The sequence below is a fragment of the Rhinoderma darwinii genome, chromosome 3, assembly GCF_050947455.1.
Source record: "Rhinoderma darwinii isolate aRhiDar2 chromosome 3, aRhiDar2.hap1, whole genome shotgun sequence".
Lineage (NCBI taxonomy): Eukaryota > Metazoa > Chordata > Amphibia > Anura > Rhinodermatidae > Rhinoderma > Rhinoderma darwinii.
The window spans coordinates 128,948,455-128,966,807 of NC_134689.1; the positions used below are offsets into that span (position 1 = coordinate 128,948,455).

Below are 18,353 nucleotides of genomic sequence, written 5' to 3' on the forward strand. Positions count from 1 at the left end.
AGGTTTTACATTTGATATATGTCCACACGCTTATTTCAACAATCCAGCTTTCTAGTTTAAATGTCGCTAAATGCAGTCCGGCGGCTCAGTTAGCAGCGTTTGGCAGACACACATGTCAAGATTGGGCAGCCCCTTTTTAGATAGTGCCGCAGTGCCCTCGGTGGATGCTGCCGCAGTGCCCTCGGTGGATGCTGCCGCAGTGCCCTCGGTGGATGCTGCCGCAGTGCCCTCGGTGGATAATGCAACACACCCCTAGATAAGGCCACAGTGCCCTCCGCAGATGCTACCACAGTGATGTCAGGGTCTTGCCCAGAGCTGGAGGCCCGGAGCAGAGCCGCTTCTAGCACTCGAACTACAGTAGATTTGTGACTGCTGCTCTGGATTTGTTTGGAGTATGGGACCTGATGTTACAGTACAGTTGTGACTGCAACTCTGGATGTGACTGGAGTATAGCACATTATATAATAGTAGAGTTGTGACTGGAGCTCTGGATTTGTTTGGAGTATAAGACAAGATGTTTGCATCTGCATCTACTGATCTTGCAGTAGAGTTGTGAGTGTAGCTGTGGATGTCTCTGGAGTATAGTACATGATGTTACAGTAGAGTTGTGAGTGCAGCTCTGGATGTGACTGGAGTATAACATGTTACAGTATAGTGGTGACTGCAGCTCTGGATGTGACTGGAGTAAAGTACATGATATAATAGAGTTGTGAGTGCAGCCTGGGATTCCAGCTCTGCTCCTGACATCACTGTCCATATATGGACAGAGATGTCAGGGGCAACCCCAGAGCTTGAGTCCCGGGCAGAGCGCTAGTAGGCTCTTCCTGGGACTCCAGCTGTGCTCCTGACATCACTGGGACTCCTGCTCTGGGGAAGCCCCTGACATTGTCGATGTATGGACAGCGATGTTAGAGGCTTCCCCAGAGCAGAGCCTATACTAGTGCTCTGTCCGGGACTCCGCTCTGGGGAAGACCCTGACACTGTCCATATATGGACAGCGATGTCAGGGAATTCCACAGAGTCCCGGAGCAGTGCCTATAATAGCGCTCTGCACGGGACTCTGGTTCTGGGGAATCCCCAGACATCGTGTGTCCAAACATGGACAGCGATGTCAGGGAATTCCACAGAGTCCCGGAGAAGAGCCTGTACTAGCGCTCTGCCTGGGACTCCGCTCTGGGGAAGACCCTGACACTGTCCATATATGGGCAGCGATGCCAGGGAATTCCACAGAGTCCCGGAGCAGAGCCTGTACTAGCGCTCTGCCCGGGACTCCGGCTCTGGGGAAGCCCCAGACATCGCTGTTCATATGTGGACAGCGATGTCAGGGAATTCCAGAGTCTCGGAGCAGAGCCGATACTAGTGGTTCTGTGTCCCGCGGGCCGCAGATGACAGCCCCAGGGGCCACATGCGGCCCGCGTGCTTGAGACCCCTGGTTTAGAGTAAGTTTGTAATTAGTCTTTATTAAAAAATCTTTTTACTTTTGGAGATGCAGCTGATCTGTATTCTCTATACACAGCAGCTGTATCGTTCATTTTACACTGAATCCGTCAGACCCGTGGACCTGACGGGTTCAGTGTTGGTGGGTCCTGCGTGTCTATGACATGTAGGATACACCTGTAAACGATCACATCTAAATTTAGAACTTCGATGTGATCGATTAGAGGTGGATCCTGCGTGCGCCGACACTGAACCAGTCCAAGCCGCTGACCTGACGGATTCAGTGTAAAAAGAGCAATACAGCTGCTCTGCATACAAAACAGCTGTATCTCCAAAAGTAAAATGAATTTTTAATAAAGACTAATTACAAAGTTACACTAAACACATTGACTAATCTATTTATTAAAAAAAAAAAAAAGTGCCCCCATAAGTGTCCATAGCCTTTAAGGCCTTAAATTATTCTGAAGTGGTAAAAGGATAAAAAAAAATGAAATTCAAGCCATACATGTGCACTTATGTCGAGTCATAGGGGGCGATGTTTGACCACTGGGAATCCCTGTGTGCCTCCAGTAAAATCTCAAATCCCAATTCTGCATGTAATGGGAAAACCATCTTACGTTGACCTATAACATTGGATATCAATTTCTTCCTAAAATCTGCAAACTCATGAAAGAAAATCCATGCATTCTTAATAAAGGGAAACACAATTCTCCTTTCCAGTGTATAGTCTTACCCAGGCTTCATTTATTAATGATTTCCTTACAAACAATTTGTTCAAAATGTAAATACCAACAACACAGGTTCAACAGTAATTATAACAAGACACACAAACCTTCAATAATATATTCAATTATTTCAATGATTCACAGTTATATATAAATTAAGGTAAGGGTTCAAGTCTTTCAATATCGTTATGTAACAAATCCATTTACACCGTAAGGCCCCGTGGTCTTCAAAATCAAAAGGATAAAACGTAGTCCATTGAAACAAAGCAAGCAATTTTTAGGTAAGTCACTTCAATCAGTATTTACCATGTTCGAGGATGAACAGAATAATGATTTAGGTCATGGGATCTCCGCATCTTCATATATCTTTGACCTGAAAAGCACCACCTATTCTATACCATAGCAGGTGGTGGAAGTAGGTTTTTCGTTCGGTCCCCTCTACATTCAAGTTTGACCACAGATATCAGGGCTCACGTACAATGCAGACATGGCGGTTGTCACTTTTTCCAGACACTATGAAAACCGGGTGAGCGGTGTTGGTAAAACAAGATTTCCAAGAATTCGGCTATGGAGAACAGAGATTTTTAAAGCATCGTCATGTTAAATAGACTCTTAAGAGTGATGCTTACAGCAATCTTTAATGGTGACAATATATCCAGTCCCTCAACAGCAGAAGGCTGGAGTGCAGCCCATGCAACAGTGAACAACATAGAAGAACTGGACAGAAAGGGTCAATATGATATACGTAATAAATGTATATCATAGGATATGCTGCCTATGTGAGGGAAACGGTTAAGAAACATACCTACACAATGTATAAGGAGAGAAAATAGGAAGCCTACAGAATATATGCCAGACAAGGATTTATTGCAGATTACAAAGGAAAATAATGTACAAATATAAATGTATTTAGTAGAATACCACAACTTATAACTTACAATGTCCACTTGGATTTCACTATTAATATTCGCATATGCAGGCGCTGTAAGGTCAATCTAGTATATTAAATCATATTAGATATATATATATATATATATATATATATATATACACATATACACATACATACATACATACATATACAGAGAACGGAGAACAAACCGATGTTACTATGTATAAAACACAAAATAACGTTTACAATTTTCAGGAATCCATACTTCAGGAATAAAAGTTCAGGAAATTCAAGCTGTAAGCGAGACAAGAATTCGGTGTTAACCCTTAAAAGGAGTTTTCCACAGCCATAGTGCGTAAAGTAAATTACTTTGTTGCCTTAGATCTCGGATTGATACCTACATAGCAGCGAAGCTTAAAGGGAATTTCCCCTTTAAATCAATGTGTTATTTTTAACTAAATAGGTCCAAAACTCTGTACTATAAATTCCCCAATAAATCCTTTGGGGTCAGAGATCTAAATCCTCTGCAGATCTAGGAGGAGCCAATTGCATATTGTTCCCATTCAACTTATTAAGAAATCCATATGAAATAAGCTCCTAGTGGTGGCTGCTGGCAGCCAAGCCTTTGCCTAGCTTTTCATACGCCATAGGGACTTGTCAGAACTTTTGATGGGTGTAAGTCCAGGTGCTGAGACCCCCTCTATCACTGAAACGAAGGGGCAGAAGTGCTCAGCACCTTCAGCTGTGATCGGCACGCCCAGTAAGGCTGAAGGGTTCACATAGAACGTCTATGAGCCTGTCTTCAGCCCGTTACACCCTAAGGCGTAGACCACTCGGCTGGGCACTTCGGCATTGTTTCAGCGATCGTGAACCCGACCGATCAAAACTTCTGATATAGCTCTATATGATATCAAAAGTTTTCCAAAAGTTCAATGACTCCTTAACTCTATGGTTTTAGGAGGCAAAGCAGGGAATTTGGAGCTCTGTAAGAGAAAAACAACAACTGGAAAGGTGTATTAAGAAATAAATCACTGTATTTTGAGCCATCTTTGAAAGGACATTGACTTTAACTGTCTCTACATTCACCACGAAGGTATGGATGTAACTTTACCGGATAGGTCACCAAGTTATTTAAGTTTTGCCACAAAGATCAAAAGCGACAATTGTAGAAAATCTCATTACCACCAAGAAAGATACGGCCCATGCTTTGTAAAGATTTCTCCTTTTTGAAATCATTTCTATTGATTTTTTTTTTAGATTACCATTGCCTACAGTGCATATCATCTCTTTTCATCCTATTCCTTTAAGCATTTAGGTAAAAGTGCCAAATGCAAAATAAAATAAAAATAAAAAGTTTACATTCAACTGAATTTTTTTTTTAGATAAATTAAATTTTTACATAAATTAAAATAATAAAAAAAGAAAAAAAATGTTGCTCAATATATGTCAAGGTTTATCACATATCAAGTGAGGTAATTAAAATATAAAATCTCATCTACTCGTTTCATATGTTCTTGGGGGATGTGCACATAAAAAGTAGGAATGTTTTTCTTACTATTCACCCTATTTGGTAGAGTCCTTTTTAATGGACTGGCTTAAGGCTGGACAAAGTGCTACTCGATACTAGGAAATGTAAAAATTGGTTTATTTCATTTGTATGTTTTTCAGTAATTCAAATTTAAAGTGAAAATAGAATTAAAAAATGTTTTCACAAATGTGTTTACCCTGAGGAAGCAGCAAAAAAAAATGTTGGTAAAATCTTATTTTGGTTACCACTCACCAATTCCTCACACTTTAGTTGTTTTAGATGTTACATTAAAAATAATTAATTAGTTAAAAAAAATATTTTTCAATAGAATAGCAAACTCCATTGGGACACAATCTTGGTAAATGGATAAAGCGAGTCTTATGGAATTGATATTTGCATTATAATAGGCAGCAAATAATATAAACCGCTTTTTGGTGAATTCCGTGTAATAACTTATGAACACCATAACTAAAAGAAAATAGTGATGTTTGCTCATCAAATGAAACCCCAGGATCATCACAAAGTGAAGCAATAGAACAGAACTCTTCAGAAACCTTGTAATATCACAATGGCGGAACAGAACCAAGAGACCCCAAGCAGGCCAAGCATGACTAGAAAATAAATCTTTAAGAAAAACGTTCTTAGCCAAAAAGGTCTTTTAAATCGTTGCTAGCAGAACTGCTACTCTTCATAGTGTTTGCAGGCTGTGTGAGGTTTGGTGGATTGAAAAACGGGTTGGACTGAACTCCAAATCCGGACTGCCCCGCCATGCCCGTTTGAGTTACGTTGCCACTGATGTTCTCAGTAGGTTGTGGTGTTACAAACTGGTTCACCCAGGGATTTTGTTTTTGTTGGGACATCTGGTTCATACTCACTTTAGATTTTTGTGGACCAAACAGAGTGTTTAAAGAAGACATATCTGAGGTGGGCTTGTTGAAGGAGTTCTGCTGCGGCATGCTAGGAGGGCTGCTTAGAGTACTGAAGTTCTGCATGGTCGCAGGAATAGACAATGGTGGCATCTTGTTCATTCCTATGGGGGCTGTTCCACTAAAGAAATTTTGATTGGGATTCATTGGCCCCATACTGAAGCCAGATGGTTGGAACCCTGCATTTGAGTTAAGCCCATTTTGTACATTTCTATTTAAAGCCATGTCAACTGAAGCTGGGAATCCAATGTTTCCTGGCATGCTAGTGACCGGAGAAAACCCTCCTACCGCTGGTTTGGAGCCAACATTTGAGAAATTGTTCAGAGACGACATATTTTCCATGAGTGTCATAGTCAGATCCTTCGTCTGCAAGAATGAAGAAAACGACATAATGTACTTGTACTTCTAAAGCTATACATGCAAACCTTGACACACCAACATAATGGTGTCAAGTGTACATATATAGTGACCATTCATCAAGGGTACGTTTAATGTGGAGAGCAATACAAAGCGAATATCTATGATAAACTGGATATAAATAAATCTCTTATAGATAAAAACCCATAGAGTGGAAACTGCACGTGCTAGAAGATGCAAACACTGGCACACATTTATCATGCAGTTTACTCCAGGTTTTGAAAATCGCAAATCACAGTGTGCAACAAATTTACGGTAAAAATCGCCAAATTTGGAAAAAAACAGGAAAAGTTGGCGTGGTCTTCAAGGAGACGCAGTTTTAGTCAAAGAAATTAGGTAAAAAGCATGAAAATGGCGCAAATTTTTTTTTTCAAATCTACACCTGCTGATTGCTTCACAGACATCTCAAAATGCTCAGAATTTATAGAGACACATGCACTTTTTAATACATTTGCCGCAAATCACAGCAAATTATCTCCTTTATGGCGTAAAATATACCAGTCTTCGTAAATGTGGACCACTGAGTGCAGAGTTTGAGGCTTGCTGGGTCATGCAGTTTACGGTGTAATGCTGCATAATACATCAATACACGTCGCTTTCATGGAACATTAGACCCTTACACTGCATCAAACGCATAGTACATGTAGGAATTTTACTTAAAAATGTGTGCATTCTTTTTTAGCTAAGATAGAAACTAGCTGGTTTTGTTCCCAATTAAAGAGGCTCTGTCACCACATTATAAGTGGCCTATATTGTACATAATGTGATCGGCGCTGTAATGTAGATTACAGCAGTGTTTTTTATTTAGAAAACCGATCATTTTTGACGGAGTTATGACCTATATTAGCTTTATGCTAATGAGTTTCTCCATGGACAACTGGGCGTGTTTTATTATATGACCAAGTGGGCGTTGTACAGAGGAGTGTATGACGCTGACCAATCAGTGACCAATCAGCGTCATACACTTCTCTCCATTCATTTACACTGCACTAGCGATACAGCTATATCGTTACGTGCAGCCACATACACACTATAACTTTACTGCAGTGTCCTGACATGAATATACATTACCTCCAGCCAGGACGTCATGTGTATTCAGAATCCTGACCACTTCTGTAGCGTCTCTGTGAGTTACAGACAGCACAGCAAGATCTCACTGTGAATGACCGCTTACAGCGTAATCTCGCGAGACTATGCCTGCTGTGCTGTAACTCACAGAGACACTACAGAAGTGGTCAGGAGAATGAATACACATGACATCCTGGCTGGAGGTAATGTATATTCATTGTCATGACACATGAGTAGCGTTATAGTATGTTTATGTGACTGCACATAGCGATATAGCTATATCGCTATCTGCAGTGTAAATAAATGGAGAGAAGTGTATGACGCTGATTGGTCACTGATTGGTCAGCGTCATACACTCCTCTGTACAACGCCCACTTGGTCATATAGTAAAACACGCCCAGTTGTCCATTGAGAAACTCATTAGCATAAAGCTAATATAAGTCATAACTCCGTCAAAAATGATCGTTTTTCTAAATAAAAAACACTGCTGTAATCTACATTACAGCGCCGATCACATCATGTACAAGATAGGGCACTTATAATGTGGTGACAGAGCCTCTTTAAGAATGCACAGGAAAATAAAATGTTTGTAAAACGATCAGAAACCTAAACACAAGCCCTTACTTGTTTCACAGGTGCCGCAGGTGTCATTGTGTTAGGTTTTAGCGGCTGCTGACTTTTCATCTTTTGTGCTTGTTCCTGGTCTTTTGCAAGCCTTTGCTTCTCTTCAAGTGTAAGTGATACCTTTTGAGACAAAAACAAAAATTAAATATATTATAATAGGAATCCTTACACAAATAAATAAATAAATATATATACAAAATGTGTGTGTCTAAAAATGCTTGAGAAATGTTCCTTGTATTGAGCCGAAACATTGCACGAGGGCTATTAAAAGCTACTACTTTCACCTTGATTTGGAGTGCTGCCTATTTTTGGACACACATTGGAATATTTGGAACCGTGATTAGGTTCCCAGGGCGTACACCCATCCATATTTTCAGGTGGTGCTGCTGGACGGTGGACAATATATATATATATATATATATATATATATATACATACATACATACACACACATATATACACACACATATATACACACACACACACTACACGTTATATATATACATATAACAGGAACAGAGAGAAAGTAACAGCACCAGGACTTCAGTATTAGGGAGATGTTGGTTTATTCACCAGCAGGTGGAAAAAATGAGCAACGTTTCGGTTCATACCTGAACCTTTCTCAAGCTGTTTACTAACTGTGTTAGAAGGCTAATGGATGATTAGAAAAAAAATAAATAATAAATATATATATATATATATATATATATATATATATATATATATGTGCGTGAGTGTGTGTGTGTGTGTGTGTGTATATACACACTACCGTTCGAAAGTTTAGGGTCACTTAGAAATTTCCTTATTTTTGAAAGAAAAGCACAGTTTTTTTCAATGAAGATAACATTAAATTAATCAGAAATACACTCTATACCAGTGGTTCTTAACCTGGGTTCGATCGAACCCCAGGGGTTCGGTGAGTCAGTCTCAGGGGTTCGGCGGAGGTCAAGACAGACACCCGACTCATATGATTCGTGATGACACGCCCCGCTTAGCCAGCATTGGCTGCAGGTGATCACGCAACATCGCTTGGCCTAGTAGTCGAATTGTGACTGTCGTGATGGTACGTCGTGTGATTTCCTTCTTAATATTTTAATCCCTTCATACTAACTATGTCGAGCAAAAAAAGAAAGTGGTCGGACGAATATGTACAATATGGATTCACATGTATAACGGAACGTGATGGGAGTCAGCGTCCTAACTGCATGATTTCCAATTGAGTTGAGCAATTCTAGTCTAGCATCGGCAAAACTAAGCGAACACTTCCTTAAGCTGCATGGAGATGGACAATACAAGAACACAACGCTCGCTGAATTCAAGGTGAAGAGAGCCAGATTCGATGAAAAGGCTACTCTGCCTGTTCTCGGCTTTGTACCCATCAACAAACCGATCCTCACAGCATCGTACGAAGTTGCTTACCTGATCGCAAAGCAGGGCAAACCACACACCATTGGTGAAACACTCATAAAACCAGCTGTGTTGAAGATGGAGAATATGATGCTGGGAAAAGAGGCTGAAGTTAAGCTATCCCAAATTCCTCTTTCAAATGACACCATCAGCGACAGAATAGAGGACATGAGCAAAGACATCTTGGCTCAAGTAGTTGCAGATCTGATTTCAAGCCCGGCAAAATTCAGCCTTCAACTCGACGAGACCACAGACGTTTCCAATCTAAGCCAGCTTTCTGTATTCGTCCGCTATGTGAAAGACGACGTGATAAAGGAAGATTTTTTATTTTGTAAACCTCTTACGACAACAACTAAGGCAGCCAATGTGAAGAAACTTGTGGATGACTTCTTCAAAGACAACAATCTTTCGTGGGATATGGTTTCTGCAGTTTGTTTGTTCCAGTCATGCTGGGAAGAAAGTCTGGTTTTGGTGCGCTAGTGAAAGCCGATGCACCACACATCATTGTTATGCATTGTATTCTGCACAGGCATGTGTTGGCAACAAAAACCTTGCCTCCAAAACTGGCTGAAGTATTAAAAATTGTAGTGGAATGCGTGAGCTATGTGCGAAATAGTGCTCTGAGGCACCGCATCTTCAGTGAGCTGTGTAAAGAAATGGGCTCTGAATTCGAGGTACTTCTGTACCATTCTAACGTTCGGTGGTAATCCCGGGGACAGGTGCTGAATCCTGTTTTTGCCGTGCGTGTGGAATTAGCCCTGTTTTTGCAAGAGCACCAACATTGTCATGCAGATTGCTTCAAAAATTCTGAGTTCATTCTCATTTTAGAGTACATGGCTGATATCTTCGCAGCTCTCAATCATCTCAATCAACAGATGCAGGGCGGTGGAGTCAACATCATCGAAGCGGAAGAAAACCTGAAGGCTTTTCAAAAAAAGCTATCGTTATGGAAACGACGAACAGAGAACGATAACTTCGTAAACTTTCCCCTGCTGGACGACTGTGTAAGTAAGATCGAAGATGTATCTGGAATCAGAGACATTTCTGTACCCGCGGAACTGAAGCAAGCAATAGCCACGCACTTAGATGAGCTTGCAAAGTCTCTCGACGGATACTTCCCTACAAGAGAGTCATATCCAGCATGGGTGAGACAGCCGTTCACGTTTAGTGTTGAGACAACAGATGTCAATGATAAATACCTCGATGAAATCATTGAAATTCAGCAGAGCCAGGTTCAACAGCAACTCTTCAGAACAACAACGCTCTCAACGTTTTGGTGTCAACAAATGGTAACGTGCCCTGTTATTGCTAAGAAAGCTCTGGAGATTTTCATACCGTTTGTTACAACATATCTTTGCGAGCAATCCTTTGAGGATGCTGGACATAAAAACGAAGAAAAGAAACAGACTTTGTTGCGAAAATGACATGAGAGTGGCACTTGCCAAGGTGAAGCCGCGCATTTCTGAACTGGTCTCTGAAAGGCAACAGCAGAAGTCACACTGATTTCCAGTAAATATTCATTATTATGTTTTTGTTTTTGTGTGAAAATCATGTTTTAATGGTTTTGTTCTTTGAACACTGATGTTGATGCACGGTTCATTTTGTGCACCAGTAAAATATATACCTATGTTTTGAATTTTATTTTTCCAATTAAGAAGGGTTCGGTGAATGCGCATATGAAACTGGTGGGGGTCAGTACCTCCAACAAGGTTAAGAACCACTGCTCTATACATTGTTAATGTGCTAAATGACTATTCTAGCTGCAAACGTCTGGTTTTTAATGCAATATCTACATAGGTGTATAGAGGCCCATTTCCAGCAACCATCACTCCAGTATTCTAATGGTACATTGTGTTTGCTAACTGTGTTAGAAGGCTAATGGATGATTAGAAAACACTTGAAAACCCTTGTGCAATTATGTTAGCGCCGCTGTAAACAGTTTTGCTGTTTAGAGGAGCTATAAAACTGACCTTTCTTTGAGCTTGTTGAGAATCTAGAGCATTAAATTTTTGGGTTCGATTAAACTCTCAAAATGGCTAGAAAAAGAGAGCTTTCATGTGAAACTCGACAGTCTATTCTTGTTCTTAGAAATGAAGGCTATTCCATGCGAGAAATTGCCAAGAAACTGAAGATTTCCTACAACGGTGTGTACTACTCCCTTCAGAGGACAGCACACACAGGCTCTAACCAGAGTAGAAAGAGAAGTGGGAGGCCCCGCTGCACAACTGAGCAACAAGACAAGTACATTAGAGTCTCTAGTTTGAGAAATAGACGCCTCACAGGTCCTCAACTGGCAGCTTCATTAAATAGTACCCGCAAAACGCCAGTGTCAACGGCTACAGTGAAGAGGCGACTCCGGGATGCTGGCCTTCAGGGCAGAGTGGCAAAGAAAAAGCCATATCTGAGACTGGCTAATAAAAGGAAAAGATTAATATGGGCAAAAGCACACAGACATTGGACAGAGGAAGATTGGAAAAAAGTGTTCTGGACAGACGAATGGAAGTTTGATATGTTTGGATCACACAGAAGAACATTTGTGAGACGCAGAACAACTGAAAAGATGCTGGAAGAGTGCCTGACGCCATCTGTCAAGCATGGTGGAGGTAATGTGATGGTCTGGGGTTGCTTTGGTGCTGGTAAAGTGGGAGATTTGTACAAGGTAAAAGGGATTTTGAATAAGGAAGGCTATCACTCCATTTTGCAACGCCATGCCATACCCTGTGGACAGCGCTTGATTGGAGCCTATTTCATCCTACAATAGGACAATGACCCAAAGCACACCTCCAAATGATGCAAGAACTATTTAGGGAAGAAGCAGGCAGCTGGTATTCTATCTGTAATGGAGTGGCCAGCGCAGTCACCAGATCTCAAGCCCATAGAGCTGTTGTGGGAGCAGCTTGACCGTATGGTACGCAAGAAGTGCCCATCAAGCCAATCCAACTTGTGGGAGGGGCTTCTGGAAACATGGGGTGAAATTTCTCCCGATTACCTCAGCAAATTAACAGCTAGAATGCCAAAGGTCTGCAATGCTGTAATTGCTGCAAATGGAGCATTCTTTGACGAAAGCAAAGTTTGAAGGAGAAAATTATTATTTCAAATAAAAATCATTATTTCTAACCTTGTCAATGTCTTGACTATATTTTCTAGTCATTTTGCAACTCATTTGATAAATATAAGTGTGAGTTTTCATGGAAAACACAAAATTGTCTGGGTGACCCCAAACTTTTGAACGGTAGTGTGTGTATGTGTATATATATATATATATATATATATATATATATATATATATATATATATATATATGCGTGTGTGTAACAACTACGACAGGATGTGCTTTTTTTTTTGTGTTTCTCTACAAGTTGGGGGATGATAGTCAAATCCCTGGGATCTGCACCCAATTACTGTGACGACTGCTGCTAGAACCTTGGATTATATATATATATATATTACAGAAACATGCAGATAAACTAAACTGAAAACTCCTTAGATTAATATCACCAAAAGTACCAATGATGACACCGGTACACCAAGTGTACCAAATATTATTCTAAACGGTATGACTAGAGGTAAACTCACGAGGTCTCACCTTGCTTTGCGGCTTTGGCACATGTCCATTTTCTTTCTTCTCACTTGAACCCGTCAGAAAATCTTGGCTCATGTCAAATGCTTTATCTGTCTGTAGAAAAATAAACAAAAGACAATTGTGCCAGGTAAGTAAAAGGCCCTTTTACATAGGTCGATGATCGGGGAAATGAATGGCTGATCGCATCTTTTATGAAGCACTAAATATCATTTTCAGCAGCAAATCTTCGCATGTAAAGAGCAGATTTGCTGCCGACGATGATGCATACTATATGGAGATGAACGATCTGGTTCGGCCCCATAGAGTACAATGATTGCTCCATGTAAATGGTGCTAAACGAGCGACTATTGGGGTATGTTCACACGGCAGCGTCCGTAACAGCCGAAATTACGGGGCTGTTTTCAGGAGAAAACAGCCCCGTCATTTCAGCCGTAACGGCATGTGCAGGTGCTTGAACGCCGCGTCCATTACGGACGTAACTGGAGCTGGTTTTCCATGGAGTCCATGGAAAACGGCTCCATTTACGTCTGAAGTGACATGACACTTCTTTGGCGCGGGCGTCTATTTACGCGCCGTCTTTTGACAGCGGCGCGTAAATATACGCCTCGTGTGAACAGACAAACGTCAGCCCATTGCTTTCAATGCGCAGATGTTTGTCAACGCTTTCAAGCCGTAATTTCGGACGTAATTCGGGGGTTAAAACTCCCGAATTACGTCCGAAAATAGGCCGTGTGAACATACCCTTGCTGTGTTAAGTCTGCCGGTGTAATACCAGCTTAAGAAACATATAAAAGCATCCTATAAAGGTAATATGAAGGTGTATGAAATAGCTAAGAACAACTGAGCTAGTATAGTCCACTTCAACATTCGGCCCTAGAGATCTGATTTTGGAGACTGCAACTGCAAGCTAAAAAAAAAAAAAAGAAGTAGTGCAGATAGTTAACCCTCCCAAAACCTGCAGAAAGACCATCCAACTTTTGCCCAATTTCACTTTTGACACTGCTGAACTATCCTCTCTTTCTTAATCCATTATGAAGGTCGACAGACTATGGACGTCATCCGCCTTTTTATTAAGATCATATTTGAGGCTCACAGAGCTCGGACGCCTTCTCTGTTCTCACCAGAGATGCAGAGAAGGCGTTCAATACAGTTCACTGAGGGTATATAGAGACTGTCCTCCGTAAATTTGGCTTTGCAGCATGTATTCTTAAAGCAACAATAGCCCTTTACTCTTCTCCCTCTGCCCAAATTTACACACCTCGTACCTTGTCTAAAACATTTCACAAACAGAAGCTTAAATGGTCTTTAACTGGCAGAACAAACACCCAACAGTGAAAGCTCGGTCTTTATATGCCAGGATAGGCCAATGAGGGCAGGGATGCCCATGTACTGCTTCATATTACCAGGTGGATATTTTTTAACAGATTAGACAATAGTGGCTCATAAATATCAATAAACAATGGGTATCTATGGAATGTTACATTTCTGGTCCTACAAATGTACCTTAACTATGGTTTCATTCCTAACCCTCTCCCCCCAAGGCATATCGTCTACCCTCCCAGTTTATAAAGGCCTTAAAACATGGCGAGGTCTGGCGGGAGCACAGGCTTTACATTATGTATAAGAAATATGCCATTACTGATTATACAAAGTCAAATTCCTGACAGAGATTTCTCCTCTATAACCCAACTGAAGGAGATTTCCACTGACAATGTTCTCAACACATATAAACAAATATAAACAAGTATTCTCTCCTTCATAGGCAATTCTACAAATAACTGCGGCTCCGCCACTTACGGTTCTAACGCTATACTAGGGGATCTTCCTCTGTTACCAGATGGTAGGATGACTTGGATGCCAGGTTTTTCAGCCACCACAGGAAATTTGCTTTAACCTTTAAGCCACAAATCCTCTAGATGTGCCAGCCATCTGCAGGCATCCAGAAACTCCTTTATAGGTGGTAGATCACTGTCTGATAAATGTACCCTAGCACATCCAATGTGTGCTGGAGACACGGGACCTTATATCCTCCACAACTGGTGAGAGTGAGACTGTACTCTCATACACCCCTTCTGGAAGATTCTTCACCCTTTAAGAAACATTTTGGGTGGTGCTATTTGAGTGGTTCCGGCGATGGCCCGTCTCTCCTTAGGTTTATACCACCTCCCTGTCTCAGACAGGTTCCTCACCTCCCACATCCTAACCGACGAGATCTCAAATTGCTGGAACTGGTAGAGTAAGAACCTCCCCATGATCCCCAAAATTATTATTGCTGCTTAGTATAATTTCCCTATGGAACATTTGGTGGCTGGTAGACAAATTCCAACAAATCTGGGCCAACGTGTTTAATAGCTCACTACATGAGACCATTATTATACCCGTTCACGGCTGTTTGCTGAGAATTCATTATGATTCCTTTGTGAAGACTTATCCTTACTCTAAAGACTATATCAATTATTTTTTTTGTACACAAGCGATGACTATGAATTATTTTTTTTCCCCCTTTTGTTTTTGTGCTAGGCTGTCAATTGTCCAACTATGCTCCTCTTAAGGCTCAATGCACACGATGCGTATTACGTGCGGTTTTGCCGCATGTGTTTCCGTGCAGCTAATCCGCAGCATAATATACAGTATCAGCAAAGTAAACGACATTTCAGGAAATCTCATGTACACGCTGCGGTTTTTTTCAGCATGTAAACGGACGTGCGTGGTGTATTTTAAAATCTGCAACATGGCAATTTATCTTGCTTTTCCGCTTGCGAATTGTATCTGCCTCGTTTTAAGAAAAAATTTACCAAAACCAGCAGCATGAAAACGCACCAATTTATGTATGAAAACGCACCGAAAAATGCGCAATAGGGTGCGATTTTTTTATCTGTGAATTTCCTGCGTTTTTCCGCAGCAAAATATGCATCGTGTGCATGTAGCAATGAAGTGGAATTTTCAATGTAAGAATATGTTTTGCACGTAAGTTTTCACTTCTGAAATTTTCAATTAAAAAATATGTAAAGTTCAAATAATTAAATACACAATGTAGTCTGGGCCAACACAAAAAAAGCAACACTTAAAAGGCTAGGTATACTTTTGAAAGCTTTTTTTTCTATTAAATCAATGTTAACCATTTTTTACATTGACTTATTAAACATTTTGTCTAGTTTTTCCGTTACATCTTCTATGCATCCTTTATACATAGAAGTTGTATCGTTCGCTATGAGCCAATTCCGTCAGTTCATCTGAACGGACGGCACGGCTGAGACCGGGTCCTGTGTGTGTGTGTCTAATACACACAGGACCAGCATAATATCAATCACATCTATGTTCATCAACTTAGATGTGATCGAGCAGGGTTGCATTGACAAGATGCCATGTAGCCCTGCTCACATCCAGTAATGCAGCATTATCTGTAGATATTAAACACAAACCGATCCCCTAATACATTAAACTACACAGAAACAGGGCAACAGTCTGATTATATTATATATATATATATATATATATATATATATATATATCCAAAAAGAAATATAAATATATATATATATATATATATATATATATATATATATATATATATATATATATAAAGGGTAATACAGGAGAAAGAAAAAAAAACACAGGTATTTATAAAACTCTCTCCACATCCTTATAGTGAGAATATTTGCGGACATCTCCCAACCCTAGCAAACGTAACAATTACATAACTGAGGGAGGGGAAGAAAGCTTTGATGTTTAATAAAGATATGTAAATACTTAACTTGCCTTTTACAAGTTGTATTACCTGATTGTTTGCTTTACTCGCTTGTTCGGCAGATATGTTCAACTGGTTTGTTATATCCAAGGACCTAAAAGAAATAAGGAAAGAACAAAGTCTGAATTTTGTAGATTGTGAACATATTAATTGCTGTAGGCACAAAATCAGAAAAAGAAAGAAAAGTCATTCTAGATTATTTGGGTAAGTAGCGGCATTGTAAACTAGCAATGACCAGAACGAGCGTCATACAATCGGATGGCCCGTGTAATCCACACAGTGAACAGCATATACAAGGTCAAGTCCACTCACTTCTGCTGTTCTTGCATAACATGGAGCTGTTCAAGCTTGGTTTTATGTTCTGCCTCTAACTTGTTCAGCATTTCTTTTATCACAGCCATGAACGAATTAAACTAAATGAGAAAAGGAAAAATGAGCCAGTCCGTCAGCCTTTACAGCACAGAAGACAACCACCAATTTACATATTCAAAAAAACAAAGAAGGAGCATGACCCTAATGGAGGTGACCTCTGTTTATCATACCAGGGTCAAGCTCACAGGGGGTATAGGAGAGTGGTTTGGCAGAATCCTCCATAGCGGACCCTGTTGGCGACTAGTGATTTTACTCCCCTGACTAAGTAGCAGCCCTACAGGACGATCGGCACTCTTTGACCCTTTTACATGGGCCGATGCTTTACTGTATGGGGACAAACTATCATTAATACAATCATTCGGGACTCATCAGTTTGAATCATTATCAGCAGCACATCCATTGTTTACATGGGGAAATGTGCTGCTGACAACAATGGTTTACACTGGGCGATAATCGGGAACGAGCGTTTGTAAGAAAGCTCGTTCAATTGGCCTGTGTAAACGGGCCCTAATACTTTTTAGTAAGTCCACCTAAAAGGAAAGGGATTTCACCACCCCACAATAACATCCATATGCCATATGTATAGGAGTCGTCTTCATGAGACAACACCCTTAGCCCTGCAGAGCCACTTTAGCCATGACTAATGCAGTAGTTGATACAGCACAATAACTCAAAAGGTAGTTGAACAAGTCAAAACAGATCTATAGCAATATTTTCCATAAAATGCATGTAGTGTTTTCTTTTTTTAAATTCTAGTTTTATGACCAACTGTGTTTTTCCTATGGAAAGGTTCACAACTAGGACAACCGCCTTAGTATATTTTACATATAGTACTCACGAGTCAGTTCTACAACACTCACCTGGTTAAGATTTAGGTTATTGTCAATGCTAAGAGGAATTAAATGAGGCAACACTTTTCCAGCCATCTGCTCCTTGGTGACACCAAGCTTCTTGTGTGTAAAGGTACACTTGTATATGCCTGTTAATACAAATTAGATATTTTACAGAAATAAAAACTATATGTATGAAATACTTACTGCATATTTATGCATAAGAGAAATATCCATACCTAAAATCCCCATAAGAACTGCCGGCTCTCTGGAGGGAATTTGTTGCAAAAAAGGGAGAATTTCATCAAGGACATACCACTTATCCAGGTATTCCAAAATCTTTCCCAAGCACACCAAGGAATTAACCCGCACCTATGCGAAATAACAAAATGTCAGGTCATTTGTCTTTGTATAGGTTGCCACTGATATCCTGCAAAAAACGGAGCATCGGTCAACGTGGAATAGTTAATGATAATCATATTACATGGAATTAAAGGTTGTACATGCTTTGCTGTTTACGCTGCAATCCATGTCTACATGTGGCGTGTAATGGTACAAATCACAACAGTACTGCAACTCATGACTCCGATGTTTCCCTATGAGGAGGAAAAAAATCTGAACACTGAGAGCTGCCACAATTTTATTAATGTCGATACGGAGCCCTGATTGAGACGCCCTTGGATATGTCCTATTCTAATGCCCACTCCTGCATGGTAAATGGGTTCTATTTCTTGCGCAGGAAGTTTCCCAAGAAGACCGGATTATTTATACTGGGCAAATGCTGGAACAACAATTG

The 18,353-nt window shown here is 40.4% G+C and overlaps 1 protein-coding gene across 3 annotated transcripts in view; it reads right to left on the bottom strand.

Moving 5' to 3' along the window:
• Positions 1-2,150: 2,150 nt before the first annotated feature.
• Positions 2,151-18,353, bottom strand: part of SCYL2 (SCY1 like pseudokinase 2) — a 42,917-nt gene continuing 26,714 nt past the window's right edge. For all 3 annotated transcript variants that reach the window (XM_075856704.1, XM_075856705.1, XM_075856706.1), the window contains 7 exons: positions 17,797-17,929; positions 17,588-17,706; positions 16,668-16,768; positions 16,386-16,449; positions 12,611-12,700; positions 7,618-7,737; positions 2,151-5,874 (listed from right to left, as the gene is read on the bottom strand). In XM_075856704.1, the coding sequence (XP_075712819.1) occupies positions 5,224-5,874; positions 7,618-7,737; positions 12,611-12,700; positions 16,386-16,449; positions 16,668-16,768; positions 17,588-17,706; positions 17,797-17,929 (1,278 nt within the window). In that variant the 3' untranslated portion in view covers positions 2,151-5,223. The remainder of the gene's footprint in view (positions 5,875-7,617; positions 7,738-12,610; positions 12,701-16,385; positions 16,450-16,667; positions 16,769-17,587; positions 17,707-17,796; positions 17,930-18,353) is intronic.